This window comes from Mangifera indica, chromosome 4 (genome assembly GCF_011075055.1).
Source record: "Mangifera indica cultivar Alphonso chromosome 4, CATAS_Mindica_2.1, whole genome shotgun sequence".
Classification (NCBI taxonomy): domain Eukaryota; kingdom Viridiplantae; phylum Streptophyta; class Magnoliopsida; order Sapindales; family Anacardiaceae; genus Mangifera; species Mangifera indica.
This window is the reverse complement of record NC_058140.1, coordinates 4,963,305-4,978,272: the sequence shown is the minus strand read 5'-3', so window position 1 is coordinate 4,978,272 and position 14,968 is coordinate 4,963,305. Positions and strand designations below refer to the sequence as shown.

Here is a 14,968-nt window from a genome sequence, read left to right as displayed (position 1 = left end):
CACCAAACACCCACCCATGATCGGTTAGATTTAACAAAACCCTAACGCCTAAAAATTTAATCTCATTTTCCCCCCTAAAAGTTTAAAAACTAACATTTTTTCTCTAAGCTAAGTTTGAAAAGATTGTATTTTCCCCCTTAGGGTTTATTTCCAAACCCTTCCAATTTTCAAACCCTTTTCCGTTGCTTTCTCCGACGCCATCATCGGCTGTCTTCCCCTCTCAACGGTTTCTCTTCCACTGATGACCCCTCTCAACTCGACCTCAATGCATCCGATGTAAAGAGAAGCCGTCTGGGAAGAGAAATCGTCTTCCCAGATGAAGACGACTCGTCTTCCCAGAGGACGACGAGTCGTCTCGTCGTCTTGTCTTCGTCTGGGAAGACGTCGTCTTCCCATACGACGACGACGACTGGGAAGACGAAGAACTTCGTCTTTCACAGCTTTTCTGACTCCAATTGAAAGTCCAAATGGGAGGAAAGAGATCTCCGAAAGGTGAGGATGTTTCGGGAGGGAGAGACCATCGGCAATGCTTCGGGAAGGTGAAACTGTGATTTTTTAAAACTTAGGCTGGGGGAAAATTTTAGTTTTTAAAGTTTAGGGGGATAAAATATATTCTATTTTAGTTTATTTTTAATATTCTAGAGAAAATGATGATTTTACCCTTATCACCGTTAGGGTTTTGTTAAATCTAACCGGTTATGGGTGGGTGTTTGGTGTTTCCATAGTTAAAGGAGGGACATTTGAGAAAACGCTAAACCTTGGGTGGGAAATAGTCGTTTGGCCTTACTAAGACTACGCGATAGCTATTGGACCTATTCTTCAGCAAGCACTAACAACTTAAGGCAAATCTTCAGCGCAGATGACGACAAAAGCATTATTCACGTGTTGCATGGCTTGTATGGTTGCATGGCTTGTAAGGCTATCAAATAAAGTATTTTGGATTCTTTCTTGGCACTCTTGTAGATCTTCTAGGCTTATCATTACCCTCATTTTTCAGACAAACCTTCTCCTCAAGGTTGAGGAAGCGGTCCTGTAACTCTTGAGTATTTTCCCACGTGGCCTTTTCTGCTGGAAGTCTTTTCCATTTGACCAGATTTTCTTCGACAAATTTCAAGCTAGTTTTAACCCATCGCTTATCCAATATAGTTTCAGGTTCAATGATGAAGTCCCCATCCTTAGAAATAGGCGATAATTTAGAACTAGAATCTTGAGGGTTGCCTACTTGTTTCTCGAGCATAGACACATGAAAGACTGGATATATGTGTGAATTCGAAGGCAGCTTCAATTTGTAAGCAACAGAGCCGATTCTCGCTTCGATCTCATATGGTCCATAATATCGACTTGCTAGTTTTTGAAAAGCTCTCCCAAATGCTGAATGTTACCGGTAGGGCTAGAGTTTGAGAAAGACTAGATCCTCTGTTTGGAATTCAATATCGCTTCTTTTAGCATCCGTTCGTTGCTTCATCCAGTTGTTAGGAGCATGCAAATTATCTTTAAGTTGTTTGAGCACAATATCTCAGGCAGCCAATTGTTGGTCTACTTCATGAACCGAACAAGCACCTTCATGATATTACGGAATCGTTGGTGGTGGACGTCAAAAGCTAGCTATTGAGATGGGAGAGTCCAAGGCCATATAAACCCTACACTAGTTGCCCATACTTTTCAATGTGGGATCCAAGTCTCATACCTTGTACTTAGGATCCTAACATACCACCACTCTCCGTAGCTCCGGTGCCTACGCGGGCTAACTGTACGCTAGCTTCCTACTAGCCCTGGGTAAACATTATCATACATGCGTCACCACCTGCACCGCACGATTGCAACTGGGAGACATGGTGATGGCTCTGATATCAAATGATACGAACTTTAGGAGAACCACACCTCAAAAGCTATTAGGATCCCAAGTGCAAGGTATAGGACTTGGATCCCACATTAAAAAGTATGGGCAACTAGTGTAGGGTTTATATGGTCTTGGGCTCTCCCATCTCAATAGCTAGCTTTTGAGGTGTGGTTCTCCTAAGGTTTGTATCATTTGGTATCAGAACCATCACCATGTCTCCCAGTTGCAATTGTGCGACGTGGGTGGTAATGCGGGTGGTGACGCCGACATTGCAGTGTTCACCCGGGGTTAGTAAGAAGCTAGCTCACAGCCAGCCCGCGTGGGCGTCGAGGCTGCGGAGTGTGGTGGTATGTTAGGATCCCAAGTGTAAGGTATGAGACTTAGATCTCACATTGGAAAGTATGGACAACTAGTGTGGGGTTTATATGACTTTGGGCTCTCCTATCTCAATAACTAGCTTTTGAGGTGTAGTTCTCCTAAGGGTTGTATAATTTGGTATCAAAGCCATCACTATGTCTCTCAGTTGCAATCGTGCGGCATAGGTGGTGACGCTGGCATTACAGTGTTCGCTCGGGCTAGCAGAGAGTTAGCGCACAGCCAACCTGTGTGCTAACTAGGGCTACAGAGCGTGGTGGTATGTTAGGATCCCAAGTGCAAGGTATGAGACTTGGATCCCACATTGAAAAGTATGAGCAACTAGTGTAGAGCTTATATGGCCTTGGACTCTCCCATCTCAATAGCTAGCTTTTGAGGTGTGGTTCTCTTAAGGTTCGTATCAACATCTAAGGAATCTTGATATTATATTTCAACCCATTTACAAAGATCTACCTGCTTTTAATTACAAGTCTTTCAAATTTAGTTGTATTGTTTTAAGAAGGAACAAGATGGGGAATGTATGCCAATTTGCCTCTTCCACTTTGGGAACTATCCAGGCACATCTTCTGCATTTCTTTAAGCATTGGCTCTTGACCTACAATGACACAGCGCATTTCACTTTCTTAGGATTTTAACCTTTGGTCTTTTATGCATAGCTCTAATATACCAATTTGCCATGTACTGTACTTGACTAAGGGATTTTGTTATAAGCCTATTAATTGGATCAAAAAGGTATTTTGGGAATTTCTAAGCCGGTATTTACATATTTCGAACAAGATAATAAGCCTAATAACAAAGACCATTTTCAGCTTATTTTAAGGAAGATCATTTTCTCTTATAAGAAAACAAATCACAAACCATAAAGCTTTAAAACAATAAATACAAATATCAATAGGTATTATTGTTGGTTCACCTAGTTTTACTCAATTCCATGTGAAATATTAATAAATAAACTTTTTGTTTTTGTTAAAAAGAACGTTTCAATCTTTATATAAAAAATTTTATTTAACAATAGAATTATATATTTTTTAGGAAATTTTTTTTTTTTAAAAGTGGATTTAAGTTGAATCAATTCAAACTCAAGTCTATGTTCGTCTTGAATAAATTAAATTCGTATTAAAGTTTTAATTTAATAATTTAACTCAAATTTAAGGGTTTGTAATCGTCGTTATATCAAAGATTATCTTCTCTTATGATTTTTTTCATCTCGTGTCACTTTTCATCATTCAAACTTATCACTCTAAATTCAAGTCAAGTTTGGGTAATCTCTTGTTCTGCCTTAGCTATGTTTGAATCCACCCTTTTGCTTGAAGAATGCGAGGGTGCCATGGATTTTCGGTGACATAAGAAAACAAGGACATCAAGCTTCTTTTCCCCATAAAACATACATTTATTCCCAATAGCAATTATTATGATCATTAACCATATTCTTCTTGCCACTTACCAAAATTACAATTACCGACTTGCTCTTAATACAAAAGCCTTCAATAGAGCCGGTCCCTGGAAATGAAATTACCGTACAAGGACAGACAGTAAGTATGAAAAATTAAAAAAGATTGCAGTTACTCATCTTCTGGTGAACCAGAAGAGATATCTAATAACTTTTATGCTATGTGATTATGAAGATATTCAAATAGGATGACTGTCAAATAAGATGAAAATATTTAATTGCAGAAGTATTTACATATTGTTTATTATGGGTACAAAAGAATTGCCCTCTGTAGGAAACAATTTGGAGAAAGAATTAAGAACAAAATGTCTACAGCAGCAAAAACAAAAGCTGATGAGAAAAAAAAAAAAAAAATAGATGAACTCATCATTCTGTGCAGAGATATTACAAAAAGAATTCACTTCTAAGCCAAATATAACGCTTCCAAATAATCGTCAACATATGCTAAGCACAGCCAGTGATCAGTTCTAATTCGAACTAAAGTTGACTTATCAGATACTTCCATTCGGAAAAGAAGGTGAAACCTTGGGGGAAGAAATATCAATATGAGAAAGCAACCCATATTTCTTTTACTGATATTGACCTGACCTTCTCCCTCGTTTTCATCCCCAGTGTAAGTAATACGCAGAAGCCCTCTCTCAATATCAGTACTGAAGTTACTACCATCAAGAAACAAATCAGACATCACATCCTTCCAGATAACATCCCTAATGATTCCATCATCCTTCACGATATTGACTAATTGCTCACCAATTACACTTACAACAAAGGGTGCCAGGAAGCGTTCTGTAGCCCCTATCAAAGTGTCTGCAGGAACTTCAAGTAGCTTGACTGATTGAATTCCATTTATTGCTGCAACCCCCTTGCCTCCTTTCAAAGTAAAAGTCTCCCGGCCTGTGTTGGAAGAGGTACCACATGCCTCCCAGAGAGCATTGAACAAATCAGAATAATAAAGAGGCATTACATCTTCTGGAATATCTGGTGGGGAAATAGCTTTAAGAAACATGTCTTCTATACCTATTGTGATACTCTGAAGCTGGCCATAAATGATCTGACCATTTTCTGCATTTGTTTCAATGAAAACATTGACAAGACCAGGTGATGGTTCAGAGGGTTCCAATTCAATTTCTACTGGAGCTCGAAAGCTTTCCTCTTCTCCAGAACCATTTTCCACAGGAACATCTAGTGAAACCATTTGATCAGGGAAAATACCCTCTCTGGCAGGCTCACCTAGAAGAAAAGGTATGTGACAAGAGGGAATAGACCCATATGGTGCAGAGGATGTAAATTTGAGCATAGTAGCATATATGGCCGGGAGGGAATCTACTCCATCCAAACCACCAATGGAGGAATTATCGCCCCACAAACGATTAAAAGGCCCAGATTCAAATCTCAAATGACATGGTATTCTAACCTTCAGCCCTTCCATATGCCTGAAGTCAGGAATAAAAGAAAAGTGCCTCCTCAGTATTCCTAATATTTCCGAAATTTTTGAATCCATTACACGTAATGGTTGAGGTGGCTGATTGATACTTTCTGCTTCAGACACAATCTGATGATCAATACTGCCATCGAGTTCCCTTTCATCGACTACAGAGTCAGTGTCCCTGATGCTGTGTATAAAACCAGATTTATTACCCCCAATACCCATAGTTGATAATGACAAGGACCAAGATTGTTTGACAAGTGGAGGGATCACACGCTCAAGATGAACACAAGACGAGATGTTTTTTGAACTCTTGATATCATGATAGTGTCTTGGAGACTGAACATTGAAGAATGAATTCGGATGTGGAGATGGTGCTATGCCAAGAAGTTGCTCCCCATGATTAAGTATGCCTCTGAGCTTCTTTCCTGGTATACAAATCAGCAGTCGTAAGTAGATCCTGCAAAATTCCATGATCATTTAGAATAAGCCAACGACATGAAATAAAATAAGTTACATCTTTTCCCTAACTGAAGTAATAGAAGATTGACATAGAAAATGAAACAGGAAAACGTATAATATGTTTCAAACCTTGCATGATCACGAATCTCTAAATCAGGGAAGTATAGACAGGTGAATGCAAGGAGGCGTGACAGTCCAATGAATAATCTAGAGCTAGGATGGTGCATCATCATGGTTCGACAATTCCCAAGCACTCTACTTCCCTGAGACCAAGACTTCAGTCCTGTGCCTGGGCCATGATTCTCTAAGAGGAAAACCATAAACTTAGTGAGCAGCTCTAACAATCTTTGTGGAGGTATTGTATCATTTTCAGCAATTCTATCAAATACTGGGAAGTAAAAAACTAATTTATAATCTACGATGACTCTTGGAAGCAAATGCTCATCAAGTCTTTGAAGCAAACACTCTCCCAACCAACGGTGATTTTCACAACCTAATAAGCGATCAACAAAAGCAACAATGACTGGCACCAATCTCTGAAACTCTAATGCCATGTCCACTAGCATGCCCTGAAACATCAATGTTGCAGATACAATAATAAGGGATTCTAAAGTTTGCATAAATAAACAGTTGTAAAACGAAAATAAAATCCATAACTATAGATCAATAAACCAAGCCCCTGGATCGCCAACTGTATGTTTCTTTCTAATTCTTAAAATTAAAGAGGTAGATGAAATATAATTGATAAATCTAAACACAGACATTTCTGACATCAGTAAAAAAATCTGTACAAACTCTATTTTCAAAATTGAAAAAATATCCTTCAAACTTTGTATTAATTTTCTTTTGGATCCAAAACCATGTTTTACAGGTGATCCATATTAGAACATAATTATAAGAGGAAAATATTAGGAAAGAAAACCTATTGAAGAGAAGATATGTAAATTTCTTGAGGCAAAACTCTTACAATCACATTGAATTTACCATAATTTACAATTAAACATTGTCCAAAATCCTATAAATACATACTTACAGTACATCCAAGGCCAATAATAGGCCGGCAACTAGATGACTCAGAACTTAGTGGGGAAAAGAGAAAGAAAAATGAGAACTGGTGTCACAATAATATTAATACACCGATGTAAATCAAGAAGAAAGAATCACTAGTTAGATTCATATGAAAAACGTTGAGAGTGATTACAATTAATTTAATTTCTTTCATAAGATGGGTAATAAGGGAGCAATCAGCAATATTCACAATACAAGGAAGAAAAAGTAAATAAAAAATTAAAATACCTGTAAAGCATGGAAGATCTTGGAATCCATGAGAACTCTAGTGGTGGAAGGATCAATGTTAGAATGAGATGATGCACCAATCAAAAACTTATGAAAGATACGGAATGCCACAGCAGTTTCTGTGCTTGAGGGAGGCAACCATTTTAAAGCTGACACAGAAACAAGACAGTCTTCAAAAAGCTTCACAGTAGACTTCATTTCCCCAAAGTCCCCATCTAGAGCACTCTCCGATTTCAAAATACCAAGAAAAATTGTGCAGAATGCGAGCAGATCAAGCTTCAAGGATTTCAATGCAAGGGGATCAAACACATTCAAATGAACCCTCAAACCCAACTCAACAATAGCCTTCTTCTTCCCAAATTCTATATTCAACAACAGTTTATGCAATAAACCCAACAACCAATGCACTGAAAGCAAACGAAAAACCAAATAATGTTGTGTTTCCTTCGAAACCAACGTAAGCCTTTTTACAATCTCACACTCTTGCCCATCAAATGCATCAATATAATTTAAATACATCATCAAAACAGCATGGCACAACACAGGATCAAATGAATAAATCATCCCAAAAAATTGGACCTTCAACATAGATGGCTGCAACTCCAAAGCCACTCCCATGGGCATTATCATTCCCAATAACTCCAACATCCCAAAAGGAGTGAACACTTGCAGCGACTCCAAAAAAAAAGCCATTGCTTTCCTCAACTCCTTATAATTCAAGCCCGTATTTGAATCCAACATCAACTGTGGCACACTAAAGGGAACCAAAGGCACAGAAGTATTCAAAATTGAAACATTCAACTTGAGATTTACAATATTATACACAACAGCCGTAAACAACAGTATATAAGACTGGGAGGCATGAGTCCTCTCACTTATACACAAAGTCCACAAGTGTGCGGCAATATCAGATAACAAACAAGGATAAGAAATTTCCAACTGCCGCAAACATTCAGCAGCTATAGCCCTAGTGTGCCGGTCAAAGCCATGATTGGGTCGATTAATAACAGTTAACAACAATTCAACAACACTTTCCAAATATTTAACATCAAACACCTGAAATGCATCAATTGAGATTAAAATACAAGTGGTTGAAATCATAAACTGCTCTTTGAAGGCAAAAGTGATGTGAAAATTATCAACTGGGGATTGAACAACAAACCGTAGAGCTTCAATGAGGCGGTGAAGAGAAGGATTTTGAGGTTTAGGACTAGAGAAAAGTGTGAGCGAGAATTCTTCTAGAAAGATTAAAAGAGGGATTTTGAGAGGGAAGTCCTTCTTGAGAAGAGAAGAGAGAGCAAAGTCCACCAAGGCAGTGATTGAATGGTCGGAGGTCCATTTGGCAAGGCGTGCACCACCGTGTTGGAAGTCTTCGATCACAGATTCCCAGTCTTGCCAGGTGAGTGGCTTTAAGGCTGTTGCTCTCTCCGTCATGCCTTAATTACAAACCCTAGATCATCAATTTGGGATGGGAGATCAAAGTGTTGCCACTGCATTCAATTCTAAATCTGAGAGTCGGGTCGGGTAATTTAAAAGAATTAGAAAACTAGAAGGTTTCTGTAGTACTACTTGGATGGGTTTTGATCCTTGCATATGCTTGCTGGTGCATATTATGAGATTTCAGTTCTAAATAAAATAAAATAAAATAAACAAATAGTATGCCTTAATAAAGTCTTTTTAAGGTTGAGAAATAGTTTATTTATAAAATATTTTTCTAAAAAAAAAACTAATTACTTTGCACTTAGATTCCATAGATTAGATACTCAAATTTAAAATTTTTTTGAAATATTTTATAAATTTATAAACATGGTAAATTCAATAAAATCATATGTATATATTTTGAATACACAATTAGGTATACAAATGATGATGTATTATCATACGATTGTGTGATTTTGAATTAAAAATTAAGTAACATCCAATCATATAATGACACATAATTTATATGTTTGATTTTATACTTAAAACAATGTACATATAATATTACTTTATTAAATTACTATAATAATACTTGAGCTAAAAATGATATTTTGATGAGGTTGAATGACTATTTTCCAAGTTAACTTGGATGAAAGATGATTTTCCACTCAAGTTTGAAACTCTACTTTCCACTGGCATGTTAATTTTATTAGTATAGAACTGTAGATTTGATGAAAAGATTAAATTATCCTTTGATGGTTAGAAATGTGTATAATTCAATTTAAACTGTAAAATTAGATTAAACCATTCAAAAATTATAGTTTAGTTTAGTTTTGTGTATAAAATGGTTTGATTTGGATTAACAAATTTTGAAAAAACGATTTACGGTTTAGACGGTTTCTAAACTAAATTTAAATCTTAAACAAAACTTTATTTAAAATTATATATAGTATCGGATTCGGGTCCACCCATGACAGGTTGACTCATCCCAGTTTTCTTAACTACCAAATGGCAGTTTTGGTGGTTAATAATTGACAATCAGACTCTTATATAAAGTCCTAACTGCCTTCCCAAAGAAAAAAAAAAGCATTTTTATCAAAAAAAAAAGATATCTCCCCTCTTCTCCTACCAACAAAATACACAGTTAACTTGTCTCCCTAAAATGAAAAGCAATACGTGGGCAAATGGCTTCGTGGAAATAAACTAATGTCGATATCTTGCGCTATTTTTGAAGAAGCTTCATCAAAAATTATTCCGGGTATGCAAATCTTTATTTACAGAATTTATAGAATTTGATCCTAACATGTTTAATTATTCCCAACATTGGTATCAGAGCCGAGGATGCGTATTTGCTATGTTTTCTATGAATCATATTGCGTATATTTTGCAAATTAGAATCTATATATTGAATTTTGTTTTTAAAAATTCGTTTTTGGGCACAAATTTAATTCGGTCAAAATTGCATGAAATTGGTGTTAGGAAACATGTTGGCTGAATAATTGGAATGGTATTACATGTTTTAAATTGAAAAACGACTCAAATTAACACCAGAATCGATGAAAATTGATCCAAAACCGAGACCCAATGCATGTTCTTCTTTATTGCCATTGGCTCCAGAACTTGGAGCAACTAGACTTAATGTCGATTGAGCTACAAAAGCCCTATGGTTTCGACGTCGAAAAATTGTTGGAAAATGACCAATTAGACGAACATAAATTCTAGGGTTTATGCGTGATTTTGGGTCAAAATCAGATTGAGAAAACCCGATTACCCGATCTGGTGGTCAACGGGTTGGTCAAGACCCGTCGATCAATAGGTTAACTAGTTGACTCAGTCGGGTTCAACCTAAACCGATCAATGCCCTATCGGGTCAGTTGATCGGTCAATGGTTAAATTATTGACCATAGCATTGATCGGCACGTGTGAGCGCATGGAGGAGCGTGACAACTTGCGTTTGGCATGTGCAACTTAATCTCGATGCGTGCAAGCGCGTGCAGGCTTATTTACGGTATGTGCAACATCATCTCGGCGTGTGAAGGAGTGTATGAGCTTATTTTGGTGCGTGATAGCGCATGAACAGCCATTTCCAATGTGTCTTGGCACATGAAACCTATTTTCTGGTCCTTGAAAGTTGTGTAGTACTCAGATCTGTATATGAGATGTGTTCCATAAGTACTCGGATCTGTATATGAGATGTGTTCCATAGGTCTTACGACACATAATGACATGTAATATCTTATTCCGACTCCCGAAAACACATATTGGTGTTTTGAAATATATATTTCTACTTCATGCAAGTTTGTTGACTAGGGACCACACATTGCATGCTGAAACTATCAATACTCTATTGAATTCTCTTAATTAGAAAAAAGATGATATCCATACGTGAATATGAGCTCTATAATCAATTATCTTATTTAAGACAAGAATTTGAAACTTTTTGGTACTGAGTGGATTCATTATAACTTTCTATAGAGCGACGCTTAGTAATGTACAAGAGAATATCCATTACTTTAATGTTATTCCCAGATTAACGTAATGCGAGGTATTTGACCTAATGCAAATGTAATAGAGACTTTATCATAGATAAAGTGACTTAAAGATCAATACGGGTTAATGAAATGGTTCTAGTCAAAGTAAATGATGCATTCGTTGTATCATATATATTAGTTAAATATGAAAATTCTGAGATTGGTAGAATTTGGTGAAATTCTCATCTAAAATTAATATTGGCGCAATTAGATTAAAGTTTAAAATGTCGAACATTTGTGTCATAGAAGATGATTGAGAACATAGTGAACTTTCGATTTTGTGCCTTATGTGAGATATTTTAAAATTTTAATGTGTAATTATGACAATGGATGTGTATTTGATTGCATTGATAGCATTATGTCTGATACATAGTTTCTGTGATCTAGTTAACTATAACATTTTAGAAAATGATGGCTGATTTGAATGAGAATGATACTGAATAAAGAGAATTACAATGTGTGGCATTTGAAATACACAATATCCTAGATGAGCAAAAGACTTTAGAGGCTATAGATCAGGTTAAGATAGAGTTGTGATTGACTAAGGGATAGAAACCCAAATGAGTGCCTTACACAAACGTGATGTAGACGCACATCATGCATGTAAAAAGTAAGACTTACTTCGTGTGATATCTTGATCAGTTTCATGAATAATGATCTAGTATATGAGTACTAGTAATGTTCAACTGTATATATCATAAGTATGATTTTAGTTGAAAAGGTTGGAGGAACTGCAGTCCCCAAATAAAGACAGTTGATTGTTAAATTTGATTGAATGTCAAATCTGATTATGAAAGTAAAGTCAGTTATGCATAACCTGATATATGAACTATAGGTTCATTTAGAAAAGCGATCCCTTCCTAATAGTGGGAGCATATAAAGGTACATATGACCCACAATGAGGAAAGAATGACTTTTGTTAGTTGTTTTAACCACATAAAATTAGAGGACAATCGCCCTTGAGGTAGCTGAACTTGGTACTCGTGCATACATTGCAGAATCAAGTTTTAAAAGTGAGTGGCTCAAGTCCTAATATAGGAAAAAGATTGTTTAATGCTCAAAGAATAAGAACAATGAATTGAAGTTGGAGAGTGGCAAAAGTGCTAGAAGAAAAGACGGAAATAAGATGAATAGTTACAATAGAAACAACAAGAATTATATCGCCTGTGAATGAATGGAGCTGAAAATGATAGTCTTGTTCAACATAAAGTGATGAAACTTTATTTTCTAGTACTATAATATTAATTGGGTATTATCCTATATAGATTATGGACTTAGAAGCCACCAACCAAGTAGCTCATGATAAAAGATCTTTAGTAGATTTTTGTTAAATTCTGAATAAAGTGAATTGGATGTATGTAGGCAACAACACAAAAGTTGTAGTAAGAGGAAGTGGCACAAGCAAATAAGTTTTGCGGGTGGTCGAATCTTATATCTACACGAAATCCAATATGCTCCAAATATTCAAAAAATCTTGGTTGAAGTACTTGTTCTTCTTAAACTATGATATAATTTGAATTTCTCTGGGTGTTCTATTAAAATGTAATAGAATTGATTTCTATAGATTTGGTTTGTTGGTTGAATGGTTCTATGGTGTTTATCACCTTACATTCTGATAATGTTAAGTTTTTCATTATTTGCTTCTCCTATATGTATGGATATGAATGCAAATATATGACATGTTGAATTAGGACATGTTAGCCAAGATAGGTTAAATAAATGAGCCTATGAAAGTTTATTAGAAACTTTCACATAAATAGAACTGTTCACATATGAACATTGCCTAGCTGAAAAACTTCTAGAAAACCATTCAACAAAGCTGTAAGAGCTTGACTTCCTTCGCAATTTATATATTTAGGTATATGCTTTCCTATAAATGTAAAGTTTGAGGATGTATCTCATATTTCATTATCAGTTTCGATAACAATGCTCGATTCGGTCTTGTCTACTTGATCTCCCATAAGTCAGAAGCAGTAAATTGCTTTAGACACTATATATAATTGAGGTCGAGAATCAACTAGACAAAATATATAAGAGTTTTATAAACTTTTAATCTATTTTGGATAGTGGGAGCATTAATTTTTAATTGCATTGGAGTAGATGTCCAAAAGTATTCCAGTGATGTTTTGAAGTAGAAACGAGGTTTTTATAACCACTCCCCAAGATGATGAAAAACCTGAAATAATTGTTTCATCGTTTATAAGAAAATTTTGAAATGCATTAGAAGAAGATATGAAATACAAAGAATACAAACCAATTCTAGGTTTTGGTTGACTTACCATTGGATCGAAAATTCATTGAGAATGAATGAGTTTCTTAAATCAATCGTAAGGCGGATGACTCAATAAATAGATACAATTTCGCTTTATAGTGAAAACATATACCCAATGAGAATGTATAGATTGTGTAGAAGGATATTTTTGTCATTTATAAGATTTACTTTAATATATTTGATTCTAGCTGTAGTAATACATTTGAATTCAGAATTACACCAGATGAATGTCAAGACAATTTCCTTAGTGGAAAACTTGACAAAGAAATCTGCGTGAATAGGTCTGAAGGGCAGAGTGTGTAAGCTTCAAAGACGTTAAATGACCTAAAACTATCATCCAGATACTAATACTTGAAATTGCATAAGTGTTAATACCTTATGACCTTGAAATGATTAATCAAGACTATCATGTCTATATGACAAAGTCTGATGGCAAATTTGTAATTCTATCAATATGTATGATGATGTATAAATAGCTAGAAATAATTTAAAGTAAGTGATAATCATCAAAGGATAGTTGTCCATATTTTTGACTTGTAGGATATGAGAAAACAGATTATATATTGTGAATTTAAATCTAGAGGAATTGTTCAAGGAAACTTTTGACTTTGTCATAAGAGCATAATATTCAAAATATTTTAGAACAATCCAATATGGTATACTGTGAACCCGTTGATATTTCTGTGTTAAATGACGAATTATTGAGCCAAAAGAGATTTTTTCAAATGGTTTGATTTGGTTTGAAATTTTTTCAAACTATTTTTTTCAATTTGATTTTAAAAAAGTTCTTAAACTGTAATAAATCAAACTGTACATACCCTTATTAATGGTTCTAAACGAATGTTATATCAGTAATATAAAAATAACTATTCTTTTGTTGGCTTATTTCTTGAATTTGATTCCATGAAAGAGTTTTTTCAATGATAACTAACACCATCCGTTTATTATAACCTTAGAGAATATTGAGAAATCTGTTAAGATGGATGTAAAATAAAAAACCAATTTTCTTGACCTGTTAGTCCACAAGTATGACCCAATTTTGGAAGGGCCTAGTTTGTGTGACGAAGGATGAGGCATTGAAAGATGAAAAAGAGAAGGATTTGAGTTGTTGTATAAAGGAAGTGATGGGTAAAGTTAGTTTTGTTCGTAAGAGTAATGAAACAGTGATGTAGATGGAAGTGTGAAAATTGGTTTGGTAGTTAGGTAAAATTTGGATATTGTTGATCGCGTTGGTGTAAAGATTGAAATAACAAGCAATGAGAAAGAGTGAAAGCTATTCAGAATTATGTGTAGGGGCAACGAGACACGACAAGGAAAGGAGATTCTCTGATCGACAACAATAAATAAGGGTTGTCTGAATCCAGAAGAGGCTAGAAATGTGGGCAGTGGCAAGGAGACAATCTATCACCATAAAAGAACCCAAAACAAAAACCTCTGTCTTTTTATAGCTGAAAAACATGAGAGGCTTTTCTCTCTTCTCTCCTTAAAACTTTTTTTTTTCACCTTCTATTCCCTTTTAGAAAATTGCTTTTCATTTTTAATTTTTTCATGAAAAATGACTTATATGCCCTTTTATTATTAATTTTAATTAGAAAAACTAATAGATGGTTGAAAAATAAACTTTTCAAACTTAGAGAGTGAGAAATTGTCGTTTCATCAAAGTTCGAATTAGAAATAGTCATTTGGCCATATGTAGGGCTGGATTCGAGCCGAGCCGAGCTCGGCTCGCAGCCAGCTCGGGCTCGGCTCGGTTTTTTTATGAGCGGCTCGAGTTCGACTCGAGCTCGACTCGAGCTGACTCGGCTCGGCTCGAGTTCGGCTCGTTTTCTGCTCGGCTCGTTAACGGCTCGGCTCGGCTCGTTTTTCATATCAAAACGACATCGTTTTGTGTATATAT

General features: G+C 35.7%; 1 protein-coding gene across 1 annotated transcript; it reads right to left on the bottom strand.

The window, feature by feature from the left end:
* Nucleotides 1-3,854: 3,854 nt before the first annotated feature.
* Nucleotides 3,855-8,449, bottom strand: LOC123214399. Its single transcript, XM_044634139.1, has 3 exons — nucleotides 6,850-8,449; nucleotides 5,683-6,122; nucleotides 3,855-5,551 (listed from the first exon to the last, which is right to left on the bottom strand). The coding sequence occupies exons 1-3, from the start codon at nucleotides 8,281-8,283 to the stop codon at nucleotides 4,069-4,071; spliced, it is 3,357 nt and encodes a 1,118-aa protein (XP_044490074.1). The 5' UTR covers nucleotides 8,284-8,449; the 3' UTR covers nucleotides 3,855-4,068.
* Between the last annotated feature and the right edge of the window lie 6,519 nt (nucleotides 8,450-14,968).